Source organism: Elgaria multicarinata, chromosome 7, assembly GCF_023053635.1.
Source record: "Elgaria multicarinata webbii isolate HBS135686 ecotype San Diego chromosome 7, rElgMul1.1.pri, whole genome shotgun sequence".
Lineage (NCBI taxonomy): Eukaryota > Metazoa > Chordata > Lepidosauria > Squamata > Anguidae > Elgaria > Elgaria multicarinata.
In genome coordinates, this window is record NC_086177.1 from 66,398,268 (window position 1) to 66,415,531 (window position 17,264).

Here is a 17,264-nt window from a genome sequence, read left to right on the forward strand (position 1 = left end):
GCTAGAGATAAGAGCTTGCCTTTACTCAGAGCATGGCTGGCTGGTGCATGCTGGGAGTTGTAGGCCTAAACATGCATAGGGTTGTGCCTTTAGGAGAGTAAGCAACTCATGGTCCATCAATCCTTGCATTTTCAATGGCACGGAAAGATACTGCATGCATCCTGAAAGGCTATGGAAAAATAAGAGAGATTTTGCAAAATCTAACTTTGTTTTTTTGTTTCGTTTTTTACACATGTCAAATTTGAGCCTTCCTGCTTAAGTGAGGATGCAATAAGCTCCTTGCGCAGCCTTACCCAAACTTGTGCTCTCCAGATGTGTTCGACTACAACTTCCATAATCTCCAACCAGTATGGCGACCTGCATGGTTAGCCACCAGCATGGCTGAGGATGCTGGGAGTTGTAATCCAACACATCTGGAGAGCACCATGGTGGGGAACACTGTCCTGGAGTAGGTGAGCACTATAGGTCAGCACTATAACATTGCAGTGGATAGGTAATAGGAGTAATCATACACCTACCTTTGTTCTGTTCCCAAAGAACAGGATGATGGTAAAAGTCTATAATACTCAAATACATATGAGTGAGTCTAGGTATGTATGTGTGTTTATAGATTGTACAATCTATAAACACACATACAGAAATCAAAGTATAACTGTATATTGAGGTGGCACATGAAGGGAATATGCTACTGATAAGTGTGTATTATAAGAAAAAAAAAGATATTTAAAACAGTGATCTGATGTTAAGCTGCTATTTCATGTGGCTTTTGAAAAAGGAGTGGGGGAGCCCACAAGTACGACTGTTAACAAAATTACTTCTTTGCTGGTCTTAGAAAAGGATCCAAGGTGTGAGTTTAAGACAGAAAACTATGACTCCTTCTAGAATCAGATTTAAGGGTATGCTTTAAGACAAGAGACACATAATAATTAATGACAGCCTTCGCACATCACAAAAATTCTTGCTGTCAGCAGAGAAGTGGAAGTTAGCCATCACGTACCAGTTGTGGACCATCAGCTTCTGCACAGCAAGCAAGGCATTGTAGCGAACCTGCTGGTCTTCGTGATGCATGTGGTTCATGACGAGCTGTTTCCCACCAAGCTGCTCAATCACACTAAAGAAGAAAAAGAAGTTGGGTTAAAGCATGAGTAGAAGAGAGGGAGCATCATGGACATGCATATATTTTCAAGAACGTTTTCTTCCATTTCCAATTACTAGCAGGCCCCAGCTTCCCACCCTCTAAAATGGTTTTACAACCAGAAAACCATGAATTCCCAGTGGACTCAACTAGCTTCAGACACTCGAAATACAAGGAACAGTGGCTGAAATGTACAGACATTTTTTAAAGAGCACAATGATTCAACAGTTTCAGATAAATTATTCCACCCAACCATCTTTGTTTAAATACAGTGCATAAAAGCGATGTATTTTCTTACCCTGAATGCTAAAATCTGCATTAAACAAAAATGAAAGAACCTCAAGACTGGATTACTGCAATGCCCTCTATGTGGGGCTGCTTTTAAGGTTGCTCTGGAAGCTGGAGCTAGTGCAGAATGCAGCAAGTCAGTTGTTGGGAGCGGTCACGTTCTGCATGTAACTTCTTTGCCGAGGGAGCTGCACTGGCTGCCTGTTGGTTACCAGGCCAGGTTTAAGGTTTTGGTACTAGTCTACAAAGCCCTAAACAACTTGGGACCAGGAGACCTGAGAGAGCATCTTCTCCCTCACTAACCTGCCCCGGTCACTGAGGTCATTGGAGGGCATGCTCCTGCTGGTTTCCCATGCACTCATGGCCCGATTGGAGTCCACCAATGGCAGAGCCTTTAGTGTGGTGGCCCCTTCTCTTTGGAACTGGAGGTCAGGCAGGCACCAACACTTTTCCAGGAAGCATTGCTCAACTGAGCACCCACCATTTTTATTGGTATTCTGCTTAAAATTGAACTATTTTATTTTGCGTTTTAAAATCTTTTTACCATTTTATTGCAACAGCCTCTCCCACACTATGGCCTCTCCCACACTAGAGGCCTTCAAGAGGCAGCTGGATAACCATCTGTCAGGGATGCTTTAGGGTGGATTCCTGCATTGAGCAGGGGGTTGGACTCGATGGCCTTGTAGGCCCCTTCCAACTCTGCTATTCTATGATTCTATGAACGTTCACCACTCTAATTTAGATATGGAGCGGTACATAAATATTGTATATAGAATGAATAAATAAATAAATAAATAGTCTACTATATAAGACCTGAAACATTCTCAACCACCTTCTCATTTGAAAGTGTAAGGCACGTTGATTAATTTGGACAACAATTGTGGGTGCCTCTGTTGTGCCTTCACATCAGTCCATTTCAAACCTGCAAGCAGTCACAAACTCTTCCACATATCAAAATGTCATTAACACCCAATGCAAAGCCAAGGTGAAAAGGCTTCCATACCGTTTCCCTCGAGGATAGTGCCGGACATATTCTCCCACATCATGAGCAGCTACAGCCAACACCTGAGGGTCATCTGATACCTCCAGAAGCTTTGTTAAAATTCTACAATAGGATTTTAAATATCCAGTAAGATGTTTATTTCAACCACCAAGCAGGTTTCCCTTAATGATTAATTCACAGAGCAATTCTATGCATGTTCACTCATGGGGCTTACTCCCAGGTAAGTGGTTATAGGATTGCAAAATTAACCTCTCAACATTAACATACATACATGAAGAGTATTCAGAGCTAGGTTACCCAAAAGTTAAAGCATAGGTCAGTAGATAAACAGATCTGAAGAAAGAGTTTTGCTGATGCCATGACCCTACAGGGCAATATGAATAAAAACGTATCAATTTTTGCTCTTAATTATGTTGACAAAATGGTCTAGTTGTATATAACACAACCTACTGAAAACTGATACAATTCAACCACCACCCCTAAAATGTTGTCATTTATGTTGTCAAAACGTTGTCAAACAAAATCCAATATTGTGGAATTCTTCGAGATCCACATAGTATCACACATAAATTTTAGAAATAAAAACATTTGTTTGTCTGTAGTTAAATCATGCCCACCATGTATTTAGCACATTAGTTCAATGGTAAATTCTTAATGGATTCTTTACTAAACTCTAACTTTATCAAAAAGCAAAATAAAATAAAATAAGCGTTTGTGGAGAGGGGGAGGAGAAACTATACTGGTTTTCACACATAACTTTTCATTATTCATAGACTGAGAGATAAAATAAAAAGAGCCATATTCTTAATTAAGTTAGCTCAAATTTGAATGAAAGCAAATGAACTGATACTGATAGTTTCCAATTTGCTTCACACTCAGCTAAGCAGTTTGATCTGTATTACATATCTACAGTCAACTTACACTTCAAAGCTGGGACACCAATACACAAATTAAATTATAGATTCTCGAATGAACATCTCATTCTGTACGCATAATGCACAGCGCCCAAAAAGGCAAATGTTAAGCTTCACTGAACAGATATTTATGCCACATTCAGATATTATACATTAGATGGTTGCTGTTAAAAAAAGGATTTCTGCATGGGAACTTCCTATCAAAGCCACGAGAAAGAAAGAAAGAAAGAGAGAGAGAGAGAGAGAGAGAGAGAGAGAGAGAGAGAGAGAGAGAGAGAGACAAAGCCTTCATTGTTTCCAGCAGTTTTCAGAAAACGTAAGTGGCTCAGTCCAAACAACACATTTCTCAATGGTGATTTTAGAACTCCACGGTGGAGTTTTTACACCACCCTTGAGAAATGTGTTGTCTTGGTTTTTTTTTGAAAACACGCCACCCTGAATAGCCACCCTGTGCAGAGGGGAGTTCCTGCACAATTGTTGTGTTCCATGTTGTCTGGAGGGCTCCGTGGAGTTTCTTGCTGCATTGAGTGGAGTTTCCCCACTGGCTACAGAGTTCTCTGGCTCGAGCAGCCAAAGGAGGAAGTGCCACTCTAGGAGAGCTTTTGGAAGTGATTTTTCACAGGAATGGCTGATGGGATAGCATTGGGAGGACTGGGGAAGGAAAGAGGGCGAAGGAACTGTCAATCAAACGCAGAGTTGAGTTTTGCTCTATTCCACAGTAGCCCACATTCACACAACGGTGGAGCTGGAACACGTTGTGTGGGGAGTACCTCCTAAAAACTCCACCATTGAGTGGCGTTTTCACACTGTGTAGAGAAAAGTGTTGTGTGAACTGAGCCAGTGTCTAAAACATATCTAAACCTAAATAGGTTTGCTATTCTAGAATCAACCCCCTACACCAATTCAGTACAAAGAGTAGAGTTAAGGCTCCTACAATTCACTTGTGCTAAAAAAAGCCACAGAAAATGTAAGCTAAAGGCGCTTCCATATGGATGTGCTACCATTGTGAAGCTATTCCATCTTTACCTCCTTAATGGATTTTTCTGGCAAGATGGAAGATGTGGTGAAAGGGGCGGGGGGGGGGGGGAAGGGAAGATGCCTTCTGGGCTCCATGTAAAATTCCATGAATGAGGCTGGGTGATTGCACAACAAAAGACTCGTCTGGAAGCACCTGAAGTTTCTTACCTTAACTTCCACAATGTGCAAGCAGTAAAGATGTCCAAGTATCTAATATATTCTGCTGTCTTGCAACTTCAGTCCCAGGCACTTTCCCTCAATCTTTCAACCCCAATTTGCCAGGTTGTACATATTCTGACAGTGGCCTGGAGCCAAATAACTGCAGGACTAGACTAGTACCTTATGGCCCAAAGAGTTCTGAATTTGCATTTGTCAAGCTGCAGCTCCCCATGCAACATGATTAACTTATTCTGAAACTTAGAGTTTCAAAATAGTCAATGACACAACCAAGCGGGATATTGTTTAATGGAAGAAGTCAAGGGTTCTAACAGGCATGCCAGTATACTTCCTGCCCTTTAAATCCCAGGCCATATTTTCTTTTGTTGCAAATGAAGTAAAAAGCCCCTGTAGTTTGCGTAGATAGTCTAACCTGAACTTTGGTTATTGCCAGCAACCCAAACATCCAAGCCTTTAAAGGGGGGAAGGTGCTGGGAGAGGAAATTTGAACAACTTACTTCAACAGTTCATAATTCTTTTCATTTAATCTTACAGCATTCTCTCGCCAGAATTTCTCAGATTTGTGGACAGGACTCCATTCTAATCTTCCTGACTTAAGCTCAGAACTGTACTCATCAAATGAACTGTAGGATAAACAGAAGATGAGATTGAGGGGAAAACCTGATGCTCAAGAACAATACACAATATGACTAATGCAAGCACAGAAGTACCACTCAGTTCTGCACGTTTAAAGCAAGAAGATTCCATTTAAAGCTCCCGCTGCACTCAAGGAGGCTTGCAAAAGGTCATTACAAAAATTACAAGTGCCACTTGTAACCATAACTATGAACACTTATAAATGTACTGACATCCTCAATGTATTAACCACAGACTTTTGCTGCAATGGATTTGGGGTTCCTCCAAGGGGAGTCGGCCAGATTGGTCTGCCCTGTTTCTAATGTGAAGCCATCAGTCCTGCACACAGCAAAAGCCTCGCTCCCACCCCATGTCTTTCCCATCCACCTTCTAATTTCCCTTAAACATCCTGAATTGCTCTGGGGATTCCAAGTGCCTGGCCAGTCTAGTTCAGAATTTCTATCTTGACATTTATTTATCTGAGAAACTGGGAATCTGAGGTTCCAGTGCTGAGTATTAGGCAAGAAATATAGTTATCCAACGCAGGCCTCATTAGAATAAAGACAGGGAAACTCTTACTACAATCTTTTTACAACCTGTGGCCCTCCAACTGATTTCTAAAGCCTTCTTCATGTGATCAGTTCAGATCTCCACCAACAATGGTCGGTCCCTTCCCTGGGAGCCAGGGGGTGTTGGGGGTAGGGGAGGAATAGGAGAAAGAGAAAGTGAGATGGGAGAAAGAGAGAAAAGAGAGGTGGCTGAGCCACTTTGGGCTCTGGCCTTGGCCACCACCAATGTGAGGCCCTCAACAGATTTTCTGCGAGGGAATTGTAGCCCTCAAGAGAGAAAAGGCTGCCCACCCCTGTTACGCAACATCACAGAGAGGGGCCAGGGTGGTTGAGAAGTGGGGAGTCTCTTGACCAATGCTGGCTGCTTGTCATATTTAAAAAGGTTGGACTATTGGACAGGAGAGTCAGATTCCGATTGGAGCTGTCTTTTTGGAAGTTGATATAATGGAGTAAACTTCCTTATTCTGGGTAGTGTGTGCTCAGGTCATATGAAGATTGCTCATCTCTCACGCCTTAAAACTAGCTTTAGAAAAAATGGTCATTTACCTCCTAGAATCTTGTAACGATGTACAGGCCTTATCTCCTAAGACAACATATATTCTTTTATGTTTGAAAGCCTAGTAATTGCAGTTTCCAAAGTACAATACTTCTTTTCATCTATTGCACGATGTGCTTACCCTTCCAGCTATGCACTTAAATGCTCTGTTGAGCTACCTTTTATGAAGACTATATATTATTTTGGTGTTATATGAGAGATTGAAGTAACCCCGAACATCTAGAAGGCTAAAGGAAAGCCTAGTTTTGCTTCTGACAAGTTATATTATTTTGTAGTGTTTACCATTTCTTGATTTTTAAGTTGGATCTACCTGAGGCTGCAAGTGATAAAAAGTTACTAAGTTTGTTTGTTTTGTAAAGCCTGCTTGAACTTTCTCCCACTATTACTTCTTTCATGTTAGGAATCCACAGCATCTGAAAAAAACACTCGTTCGATAAGGTATTGGCCCAATAACTGTTTAATCTTGGCAGATCCTTGGGTGGGAGCAGTCTCTACTAAAGACCCTGTTCAGACAACACACTAAGCAACGGTGGTTAAACATTATGGCGTAGCATGTCTTGTGAATCATTCTTAACCATGGTGGCTACATAACAATGGTTTAAACACATTCACTAACCATTTACTGCAAAAGGGTTAGTGGCCTAGCCATGGCAACCCACCAACACACTCCCTATAGTGTTTTGCACGAGAGATGCCAGAGATAACTATTTACCTAAGGTCCTGAACACTCTCTCCAAGTTTCTCCAACAGAAACTTGATATCCTCACTTATGTCTTCATCATCGTATTTCTGTTGTTCCAAGTTCTCTAGTTGCTTTAAAACTTTGCATTGGATCATGGCAAGAGCATACTCCTGGCGGGTTTCTCTTTCAGTAGACTTTTCTAGAAAATTCTGGAAGGAATAGAATCAGTAAAAAGGACTTCATAAAGGCCACAAATGCCATCATGGGGGGGGGGACATTTTCGATAACTTCTTTGTAGTAGTACCAGTCTCACATGTGGATTTTAATATTCGCTAACATCTCTATATTGTCATTTCCAGTCACTTCCTACTAGCTTTTTTTTAAAAAAATAATTCTATAACAAGAGGATAACATGACTTACTGAAGATTGTTCAGTTGTCATCCTAGTTCCATGTTCTTGTCTGAGGGAAAAAATATCTAACAAGCTGCTAAAAGCAAGTGTCATGGGTCTTAAGAAAGTAAAACTTTAATTCTTATATTGAGCTAAAATCCACAAAATGTGATTTAGGTGTGAGTAGGAATGGTTTCAGTTACCTTTCCAAAACCATGGCAGCACTAAAAGAGCTACAAAAGTGAAACGTTTCTGAGAGGTGGTCTTCCCTTGTAGCCCAGCATGGGTAGGGCCAAACTGCTTAGCTGTTTCCTCTTTGTCCAATAGCCAAGCTAGAGCAAGACTGTGGCATGGAACTGGGGTGCATCTGTTAAGCCTTACCTTCTCCAGTAACCCTGGGCTGTGCTGGATGCCGCACAATCGCTATTTTTATTAGAAATAAAAGCTCTTCCTTCCCACCTCAATGCAAATATAGCAGAAAGGGGGGGGAGCTGGATCAGGAGCACAGCAGGGTGCAAAGGTTAAAGTCCCTCCCTAGCCCCATGGTCCTAATCCAGCTCATGCCCTTACACACACACACACACACACACACACACACACACACACACACACACAAGCAAGCTATTGGTTAGAGAAAAAACATCTACACAACGTCAAGCCCTGTCTAGTTTGACCCCTAGATTTACAGCAAGGATGTATCTTCGGTGTGTGTACTTCACTCACCCGGAATGCTGCTAGAATGATCCTGGTTACTTTTTCTTTGACAGATTCCTGAAGGATGTCGGAAAGGACTGGAACAATATTGTAACGCCGCAAGTGTTCACACATTTGAGGACTGAATGCCAACAGCCAGATAGAGAAAATCATCTGATACTGAAGCTGGAAACCACATTTGTTGCTCAATACGCCCATGATACTGGAGGGGAAGAAAGGAAGAAGAAACATACTATTAACAGAAGCTGGGCACCCACTATTTGTGATCCTAAGTGTCTGCGATCTTAAGGGGCCTGTGTTGCTAAGCTCTTCTTTTAAAAGCTGCTTGCCTTAAAAGAAAAAAAAGTGATGGAAGACTAAAATGCTGCAGAGGGTGAACCCATCATTTTAGAAGGCCATTTGGCAGCACTTCAGTTTCAAGTATCAATTTTCTCGGAGCTTAAGCGTTCACATCCAGACACACTGCATTTCTAAAATAAAGGGCTTCCACATATATGTACTACCTTATGAATCAGCAGACAGAATGACAGTGAATGGGGCCAAAGGGAATATAATTTTGTCAGTACTGTGATGGGAACTTTTAGAAGGTCTGCAGCTTGGAAACATCAACAGGAACGATTACATCAAATAAGATGCCTCTGGCTTGTGACGGCAGATACAGGGTTTTATGCTGAAGTGCTTCCTACCAGTGGATAATGCCTCTGCCGTTACTGCCATTATCTCAAAGCATCTCCTCTTTGTCAGCAAATATCTGCTCCAAAACACTAGAATTTCATTGCAATTCTGACATCAAGGAAACAGCAGGTGCTCCCTGACAAGAACTCTGAGGCACTGCTTTAATCCTGTGAATGCTTAGCCTTCTCATAAGAACATTATAACAAGCATCCACCTAATCCAGCATTTGGCTTTGCATAGTGGTCAGATACTGTTGGAAATCCCTTATGAAGGGCTTCAGAGTTATAGCCCTCTCCCACTGTTGCCTTAGCATTTAGGCGTTCTGGAAAGACATTATCGCGTGATTGGTAAAACACACACACACCACTGAGAGACCTTGGACAACACTGAGAAACCAATGGCAACTTTATTGCTACATACCAAACACTTATTTGTTTTAGACCTGCACTCAGCATGTGCTCTCCATAAATGATACAATATTTATTATAAGAAAGCCCAAATTATTTTAGTCATTCCCCATAGGGAAGATGTTTTAATGTCCTAAACATTTTTGTTGCCCTTTTCTGTGGCTTTTCGAGCTACATTATACCGTTTTTGAGAAGGAACAACCAGAAACACAGCATTCCAAAGGCGGCCACACCGTGAGTAGGAATAATGGCATTACATTTTATTTTCAATTCCTTGCATAATGATCCCTAGCACAGAATTTTACTTTTTCACAACTACCATGCACTGGATCAAAGTCTTCATTGACCTATCCACTATGATCCCAATATCTCTTTCCCAGGATGTCACTGCCAGCTTAGAGCTCTTCACTGTATATGTGAAGTTAGGATATGTGTTATTAATGCACATCACTTTACACTTAGTTACACTGAGCCTCATTTGCCATTTTGTTACCCATTCACCAGTTTCTAGAGAACAGAGGTAACAGTGGGAATGCAGACAGCAGGGCACTCTGATTCCACGGGTTCAACAAAATACACTATGAAACACAGTCACTAGGAAACGTTTCATTTATATCTTAGAAATGTATTTGTTGCACAGAAAAAGATACTCACCAGTTTACTCCATCCGATTCTACCCATGCAAAACGGTATTCATTGACCCTGAGCATTAACTGCAAGCATCCAGCAACGCATTGGACATATTGTGAACTCTACATGAAAGAAGAATATAGCATTGCTAAAAACACAAAAGAGCAAAGAGATAAAAGCAAAGAGTGATAACAATTCTGGATGGGTTTCTATTCCCCTTGAAGGAGCAGGTTCATAGCTTGGGGATTCTCTTGTATCTATCTCTACCACTTGAGGCTCCGCAGGCCTCGGAGTGCCTTCTACCAGCTTCAGCTGGTGGCCCAGCTATGCCACTATCTGGACAGGGATAACCTGGTTTCAGTCATCTATGCTCTGGTAATCTCCAAGTTAGATTACTGCAATGCACTCTACGTGGGGCTGCCCTTGAAGACTGTTCAAAAGCTGCAATTTCTGCAAAATGCAGCAGCCAGATTCATAACTGGGAACCAAAGGTCTAAGTACATAAGACTAACTCTGGACCACTTGCATTGGCTGCCTGTATGGTACCATGCCCGATTCAGGGTGCTGGTTTTAATTTATAAAGCCTTATACAGCTCAAGACTTCAGTACCTAATGGAACACCTTTCCCGACCTGAACATATCCAGACACTGGTAAGAAAACATGTTAATTTAACAAAACAAAATGAAAAATGGGAGGGGTAGGGCAGTTTGGCAGGCCCCAAGAAAGGTGTGGGGGTGCATTGGTGCCTGCTGGCCCCACACTGCCTAACCATGGCTTAAGCAGTTTGCGAGTCCCACTGTACAATAACAGAAATATAGCCAGCACCGCCTGAACCGTTCTAAGATTTCATCCTCTCTCACATCCTTACATAAACAGTATAAAGACAAAAACATGCACTCAAGGACAGTTCACTCAATAGTTAACACTTGGATTTCAGAAGCCTATCAGAACAGAGTACATCTCCTCTAGTCCAAGGTTAGACCCAGCCAACTATGGAACGCACACAGAATAATTATTTATGGTTGCATTTGTTTTATCAAACATCTCTGCCTCAAAACAATTACAGCTTTACTTCATTTAATATACAACTCTCACAAAGGCCATCTATACTAATTTCAAAGAAGTCCATGAACCTTCAACAAGCAACCACGACATTTTCCCAGATAAAGGAATATACACAGCACATTTTGCCATGACCACATTAGCTAGGAAGCTGAGTACAAGCATCCCAATTTATGTATCCATGGCAGCACACACACTAGCATATGCAGCAATCCATAAGTCTATGACATATATGTCTTTCGCTACACCTGGATTTCCATGTAAGGAGAGCCTATACCTAATAGGGTTCAATTTTTGTGTGGACAAAACCCACTTGAAACAAAGTCATATATAACCACAAATCACTCATACTGCTATCCGTCTTGTGTCACACAAGCATTAGAAAACCAGATCAGTGTAAAGCCCTCCTTATTTCTTGACATTACATATTGAAATGGATATGAAAATAAGTTCAAAAAGTGGTTAAAGGAGATCAAGATTTAGGTTACAACCAAAGCCCTATGAGAGACTGAAAGAAATGGGCATGTTTAGCCTTGAGAAGAGAAGACTGAAGAGAGACATGATAGCACTCTTCAAATACTTGAAAGGTTGTCACACAGAGGGACAGGATCTCTTCTCGATCCTCCCAGAGTGCAGGACACAGAATAATGGGCTCAAGTTACTGGAAGCCAGATTCCAGCTGGACATGAGGAAAAACTTCCTGACTATTAGAGTAGTACGACATTGGAACCAATGACCTAGGGAGGTCGTGGGCTCTCCCACACTAGAGGCCTTCAAAGAGGCAGCTGGACAACCGTCTGTCAGGGATGCTCTGAGGTGGATTCCTACATTGAGCAGGGGTTAGACTAGATGACCTTACAGGACCCTTCCAACTCTACTATTCTATGATTCTATGAATACTGATTGTGAAGGGTAAAATGGTTTTCCATGGCAGGGAAGGGAAATACAGGCTACAGCTTTACAATTCTGACACCTATATAAATTAAAAAGGGAGAAAGGGCAAAACATATGCCAGGTTTCACTACTAAACTAAACCCACCCCACCCCCACCCCCACACAAATGAACAAAAACAGCACATCTGTTTGTCTTGTCTCCACATAGGTCTCCGGTCCCATACAAATGGGTGGAAACAAATATGTCTACTCTATGCCCCCAATGTGTCAAAACAGAAGCCAAATTAAATGCAAGGTCTTTCTAAACAGCAGAATCTGGGTGCACACAGAGCTCAACTTTTCAATGCAATTATATTACAGTGCATGTCCAAAATGCGGAGATTGATAGTATTCCTGTGAGATTTGACCATGCTACATGAATCTGGTCACTGTCCAAATTTATGGAGTCATTAGTCAATGCTGACAAGGACCACAATTTGACAGCCTGCTTCTGCACTGGCCCATAACTATTATTTTTTTACATTTTTGGCCAGCAATCTCCTGAGCTAACTACACCTTCTACGGTTCCAACATTCACTATAACATTTACAGCAATGAGCTCCCTATCTTCTTGGGGAAGTCGTGAAACTCTGGGGGCGGGGGGAATCCTTTCTCCGAAATACCATTTCAGATCTATTCTGTGTTACTGGTATAGAGTCTTAACCAATTGGTATCTTTTCGTTAATAGACAGGGGTTTTGATCCAGAAAATTTGATCAGTGGAACGTGCAAGTAGGCAATTGTGTCCACCTCCCACATTTTTCCTCTGAAGATTTATGGGGATGCAAAATCGCCTAAAATCGCTTCCCTCCTCATTTTACTAATGGAAGCCTCCACGGGATCAAAGAGCCTTCCACCAATTGGATACAAACAATCTGATACAACAGCCAAAAAGAGCTTCGACTACTGGGTGATACAGAAATGCAATAAATAAATAAAGCCATAGTTAACCCTGCATAAGTGGCTCCCTCTTTATTCTGCTAATTAAGGCTCATGTCAACCCCACCCCATTCTCTTCACTGCAAAGCACAAAAAGATCTAGGCTTGGTGCAATTGTAAACACAATTATCAAATCCTATTGACCTGAGAGGGACCTCTTACGATTGCCTGCACCTAACATGTCTTGCTTGCCACTAACATCCACATTTAAATGGACATGACTAACAGATTGTCTAGAATTTCCATGTAGGCACATTGCAGATGCCAAATTGCCATTAACCAAATATACTGCCTATACCCTAAATCAGCCTTCTTCAACCTGGTGCCCTCCAGATGTTTTGTACTACAACTCCCATCCAATAGCCAAGGATTATGGGAATTGTCATCCATAACACCTGAAGGATATAAAGTTGGGGAAAGCTGCCGTAAATAATTTTGGGTGATATCCAGTGGTGCCATTCTGCTAGCACAAGCAACACTACACTAGCAGAAACCAGGTTCTGAACTATGCACAAAAGGAAAATCAGACTAAAGTTCTGCTTATGCAACCGATCGCACAACTGCTTGCAGATCTTAAGAGTTACAAATTGGTCCACTAGTGCTTGTGCAACAAGAAAAAGCAGCAGAGTTCCACTATGGCAGCAGCACCTTCTTCCGCTAACTAGACACTGGATTTAGGGCATTTATTTTGAAATAATTAATGTCAGTATAGAAAAATCAGTACCCCCATCATCTGCTTGTTGATATATAGCCATTCATTGTTTAAATGTATCTTCAAGACTAGGAAGACTGGCGACATAATAAGGTGTTATTTTCTTAACAAAAATGAAAGCTGAGAGCTTGTGGGCTATATAAGTACGGCATGTGGACCACAGGCAATATATCAACATTAAGTTAGTTAAGTTAGTAAGACATGTTCTGCCTCTTGCCTGGCTCTCTGAAATGTCACATTTCTAGCAGGGACGCCTTCAAACTCCTCTCCTGTTTCCACATCTGCAATATGATCACAAGCTCTGACATACAGTTCACTCTTTACACACCCTGAATCCTTAATCTGAACATGCTGCTGCTATTCGCATAGTAATTGAGGCATGGAACTAAGAGCACTGAACGCTTTATGCACACTCTGCTGCAGGAATTCCTTGCCTATTACAGGACCCATGCAACACTCTTGTTCCTTACTTATGCATCTGAAACTCAGTAGCACAAGCACGGGTACTGACATAGCTAAAGCAGAAATGCTGCCAACTGCTTTTGCTTAAGATCAGCAGCAGCACCTGAAAAAACCCGATGCCATAAGTAATCAAACGGCTAGTTTCAGAGCTTTAAAAAGGGCACTTCACTGTGAAGAAGACACAAACTCATGAACTTCTTGGATTTGACTTGTGAAGAGGCTCTGCTGTTCAGATCTGAGATTTGTATATACATTTGAATATTGGTTCTTTTAAAGAGCATTCAAAGTGTCCATTTCCCACAGGTCACACTACTAAGATCCAGACTAAGCTAGACATGTGTTTGTTCCACTGAAAATCAATGGGACAAATCATGACTATCTTGTCCCATCGATTTTCAATGGGACCAAAGCATAATATTTAGTTTGGATCCAAGCCAATGTTTCAAGAGGAATATTCAGAAATTATGTGCAGATACTTACATCAGTTCCAGGATCATTAGCGCTTCCAGTACCACGCAGTTTCTAGTATAAAAGGAGAAAGTTATGTTCTAAAGACTCTCAATGAGTAACTCCTAATGTACAATGCTATGTACATACCCTACTTTTAATATGGAATCGAAACTGGCAAAGTGCACCATTGATCATTTATTTTCCTATACCTGATTAGACTGGAAAAATATTTCTGACCAACCTCTAAATATTGTTGACCAGTCTTGCAGTTAGTCACACATTAAGGATAATTAACTACATTCTACCTCTGAGCAGAATGAACATTATTTATTTATTTGCTATATTTATATCCTGCCTTTCCCCCAAGGAGCCCAAGGCAGTGTACATGATCATTCTCTTCTCCTCACAATGACTCTGTGAGGGAAGTTAGGCTGAGAGTCAGTGACTGACCCAAAGTCACCTAGTGAGCTTCATGGCCAAGTGGGAACAAAAGCCTAGGTCTCCTGAGTTCTAGGCAAGCACTCTAACCACTACACCACACTGGCCATGACATGTCTGCTCCAACTGGCCCAGAGAGAAGATACTTTATTTTGCTTTTTTTGGACTCAGCCCACATTCTACCCAGAACATAGCCACAAAGTACCCACATTTCAGCCATCATCACATATGCACTTCTAATATATTGAATATCTAAATATAGTGAAGTCTTTCCTCTATGTTACAATAACAAACAGAGGAGTGTTGTGCAATTTTTGGCTGGCGTATATTAAGGAAAAGTGTGCATAACAATGCATGGATTAGGAGAAGTACACCCAGGAAATCATATGAATTTACACATGGTCTATTAAAAAAAAATCACACACTGATACAGAATCAGACCAAAACAAACTTCAAGTCAGAAAAATGAGAGACTGAACGGAACTGAAATGGACAGGTTTGCCCATCCCTTAATGCAGAAGTAATCTGCATTAAGTACAAAGAAACTTAATCCTACGTACGTGTGTACAGGATTGCATTCTTAGTCCTCTGAGTGAGGAGCTGCTCGTCCAAGTGCCAGCTAGGTCCCTTTGTGAGCCGCCCCAAGGCAGCCAATTTGGCCAGCTTGTGGGAGATCAGCCCTTCTAAGGGATGGCCAAGTCCCTTTCTCCATGAAAACATGAAATTCTCCATGGATTTTGCCCCTAAATCAATTTAAAGCCAAGCAGTCCAACTCGTGGGTATGTTAAGCATGACTGCTTAAAGGCACTGCAATACCATTATATGATATACCTACCTGTGAACTAAGCTGCGTTTTAATCCAATTGAAATAATAATTCAAATCACTGCCTTCCATCAGTTCTCTTCCCCAGGCTGCTAGTTTGGCAATAATCCTCGCTGCCTGAAAGAAAAGGCAGAAAATAAAACCGCAGCTTTACATGGCTGGGGTTACTAAGAAAAGGTTGCAGTCAATGCTTCAGCTGAGTTAAAATCTAAGAATCCTTTCAAGTCAACATCTCTTCTTTAGCATCCCTGGGCCACAGAAATAATAAGTTCGATATAGACTTCATCGTCTGCACACCAAAGGGTTTCTTCCGTCCAAGAAAGGCTTTTGATCTGTGGAAGGGATACAGCTGGCGCAAAGTACGCCACTTCCCTTCTCACCCTGTGTCCACCAGCACCATCTCCCACACTGTTCCAGAGACTCCTCTAATTCTCCAGAGGGTGCAAGAGGGAATTGGCAGGTCACCTTCCCCCAATTCCACCCATGGGAACGTCCCCTGAGCGAAATTCCATTCACACTGGTGGAAGTAAAGTCTGGATCTAACCTGATGTGACTAACCCTGCACAATCTACAAACAAAGAGTCTCGTGAGATTTAAAGATTCACCAAGTTGTTATGGCATAAGCTTTTGGTGAACTGCCATTGTATCTGACAAAGTGAACTGCAGTCCATAAAAGCTTGTGCTGTAATAAATTTGTCTTTAAGGACACTTTGCTGTTTTGTTTCTAAAACGGTCAGACCTCTGGAAGTTGTCACCATGGCATATGAGAAAGTGATGTGACCAGCATTATACTTAACTGCTTCTGATTTCTTCTGGTTGGGGACTGTATCTTCAGGAGAAAATCTACTTTACAGCGAGCGTAGCTGAGACAAATCTTCAAGTAGCAGAACTCTTTGGCCGGACTATCTCTTGTTAATATGCTTGCGTTTATGGGATAGTTTCTATTTTGGCTCCTTTTAGTTAGTTGGACATTTCATCCCTTTTGCCAACTGAAGGGCAACAGTGTGAAAGAGGACTAAAAGGAAGAGAGAAGGGAGGGCAGGGGAATACTAGCAGCTTTTGCGGAGCCAGCAAATGAGTGGCTGAGGGACTTCACTATATGCTTGCCTGTCCCAACTTGCTTTGCCTATCAGAAAATTGGCCAATTTTCAATTGCCTGGAACATGATGCCTGATAAGTGGCTGAGACTACTGTGCACAATGCCAAACTTGACAGAAGTGTGCTATCAATACCTTGCAGGCACAATCCAGGCTGTGCTATGACGTCACAACCACTGCCAGCAGTTTGAGTTTGGTGTGAGAGTAATGTGGCTGCCTCCCCCTTTTTCTGCCTCCCTATTAACCCATGGTAAGAAGAGAGATTTGACATGATGGGGTTTGGGAATATGGTGTCTCTTTGTATCCTGTACAATTACTGTATTAATTGGTTGTGCCTGGTTTTTCTTCTTGGGTAGATTTTTCTCTTTTAAACATAGGTCCAGATATACAGTCTGCTGGAATGGGGGTGGTTATAAGTATGTATTTTAGATTAAAATATGTATTGAATTTTATTATTCCCTTCTTTGATACAAGGTTGATGAACTATGTATTATTTATTAATTTAGAATTCATAGTTTGTTGATAGGCTTCCTATAGCATTTTTTGCTGTCAGATCATTTTTCATGTGGTTATCT

The 17,264-nt window shown here is 41.5% G+C and overlaps 1 protein-coding gene across 1 annotated transcript in view; it reads right to left on the reverse strand.

The window, feature by feature from the left end:
- ATP6V1H (ATPase H+ transporting V1 subunit H) overlaps positions 1-17,264 on the reverse strand; it is a 40,425-nt gene that overhangs the window by 7,267 nt on the left and 15,894 nt on the right. The window contains exons 6-13 of the mRNA XM_063130717.1: positions 15,605-15,709; positions 14,362-14,403; positions 9,798-9,895; positions 8,071-8,263; positions 6,987-7,165; positions 5,032-5,157; positions 2,427-2,528; positions 998-1,111 (exon numbers count right to left, since the gene is read on the reverse strand). Of these exons, the coding sequence (XP_062986787.1) occupies positions 998-1,111; positions 2,427-2,528; positions 5,032-5,157; positions 6,987-7,165; positions 8,071-8,263; positions 9,798-9,895; positions 14,362-14,403; positions 15,605-15,709 (959 nt within the window). The remainder of the gene's footprint in view (positions 1-997; positions 1,112-2,426; positions 2,529-5,031; positions 5,158-6,986; positions 7,166-8,070; positions 8,264-9,797; positions 9,896-14,361; positions 14,404-15,604; positions 15,710-17,264) is intronic.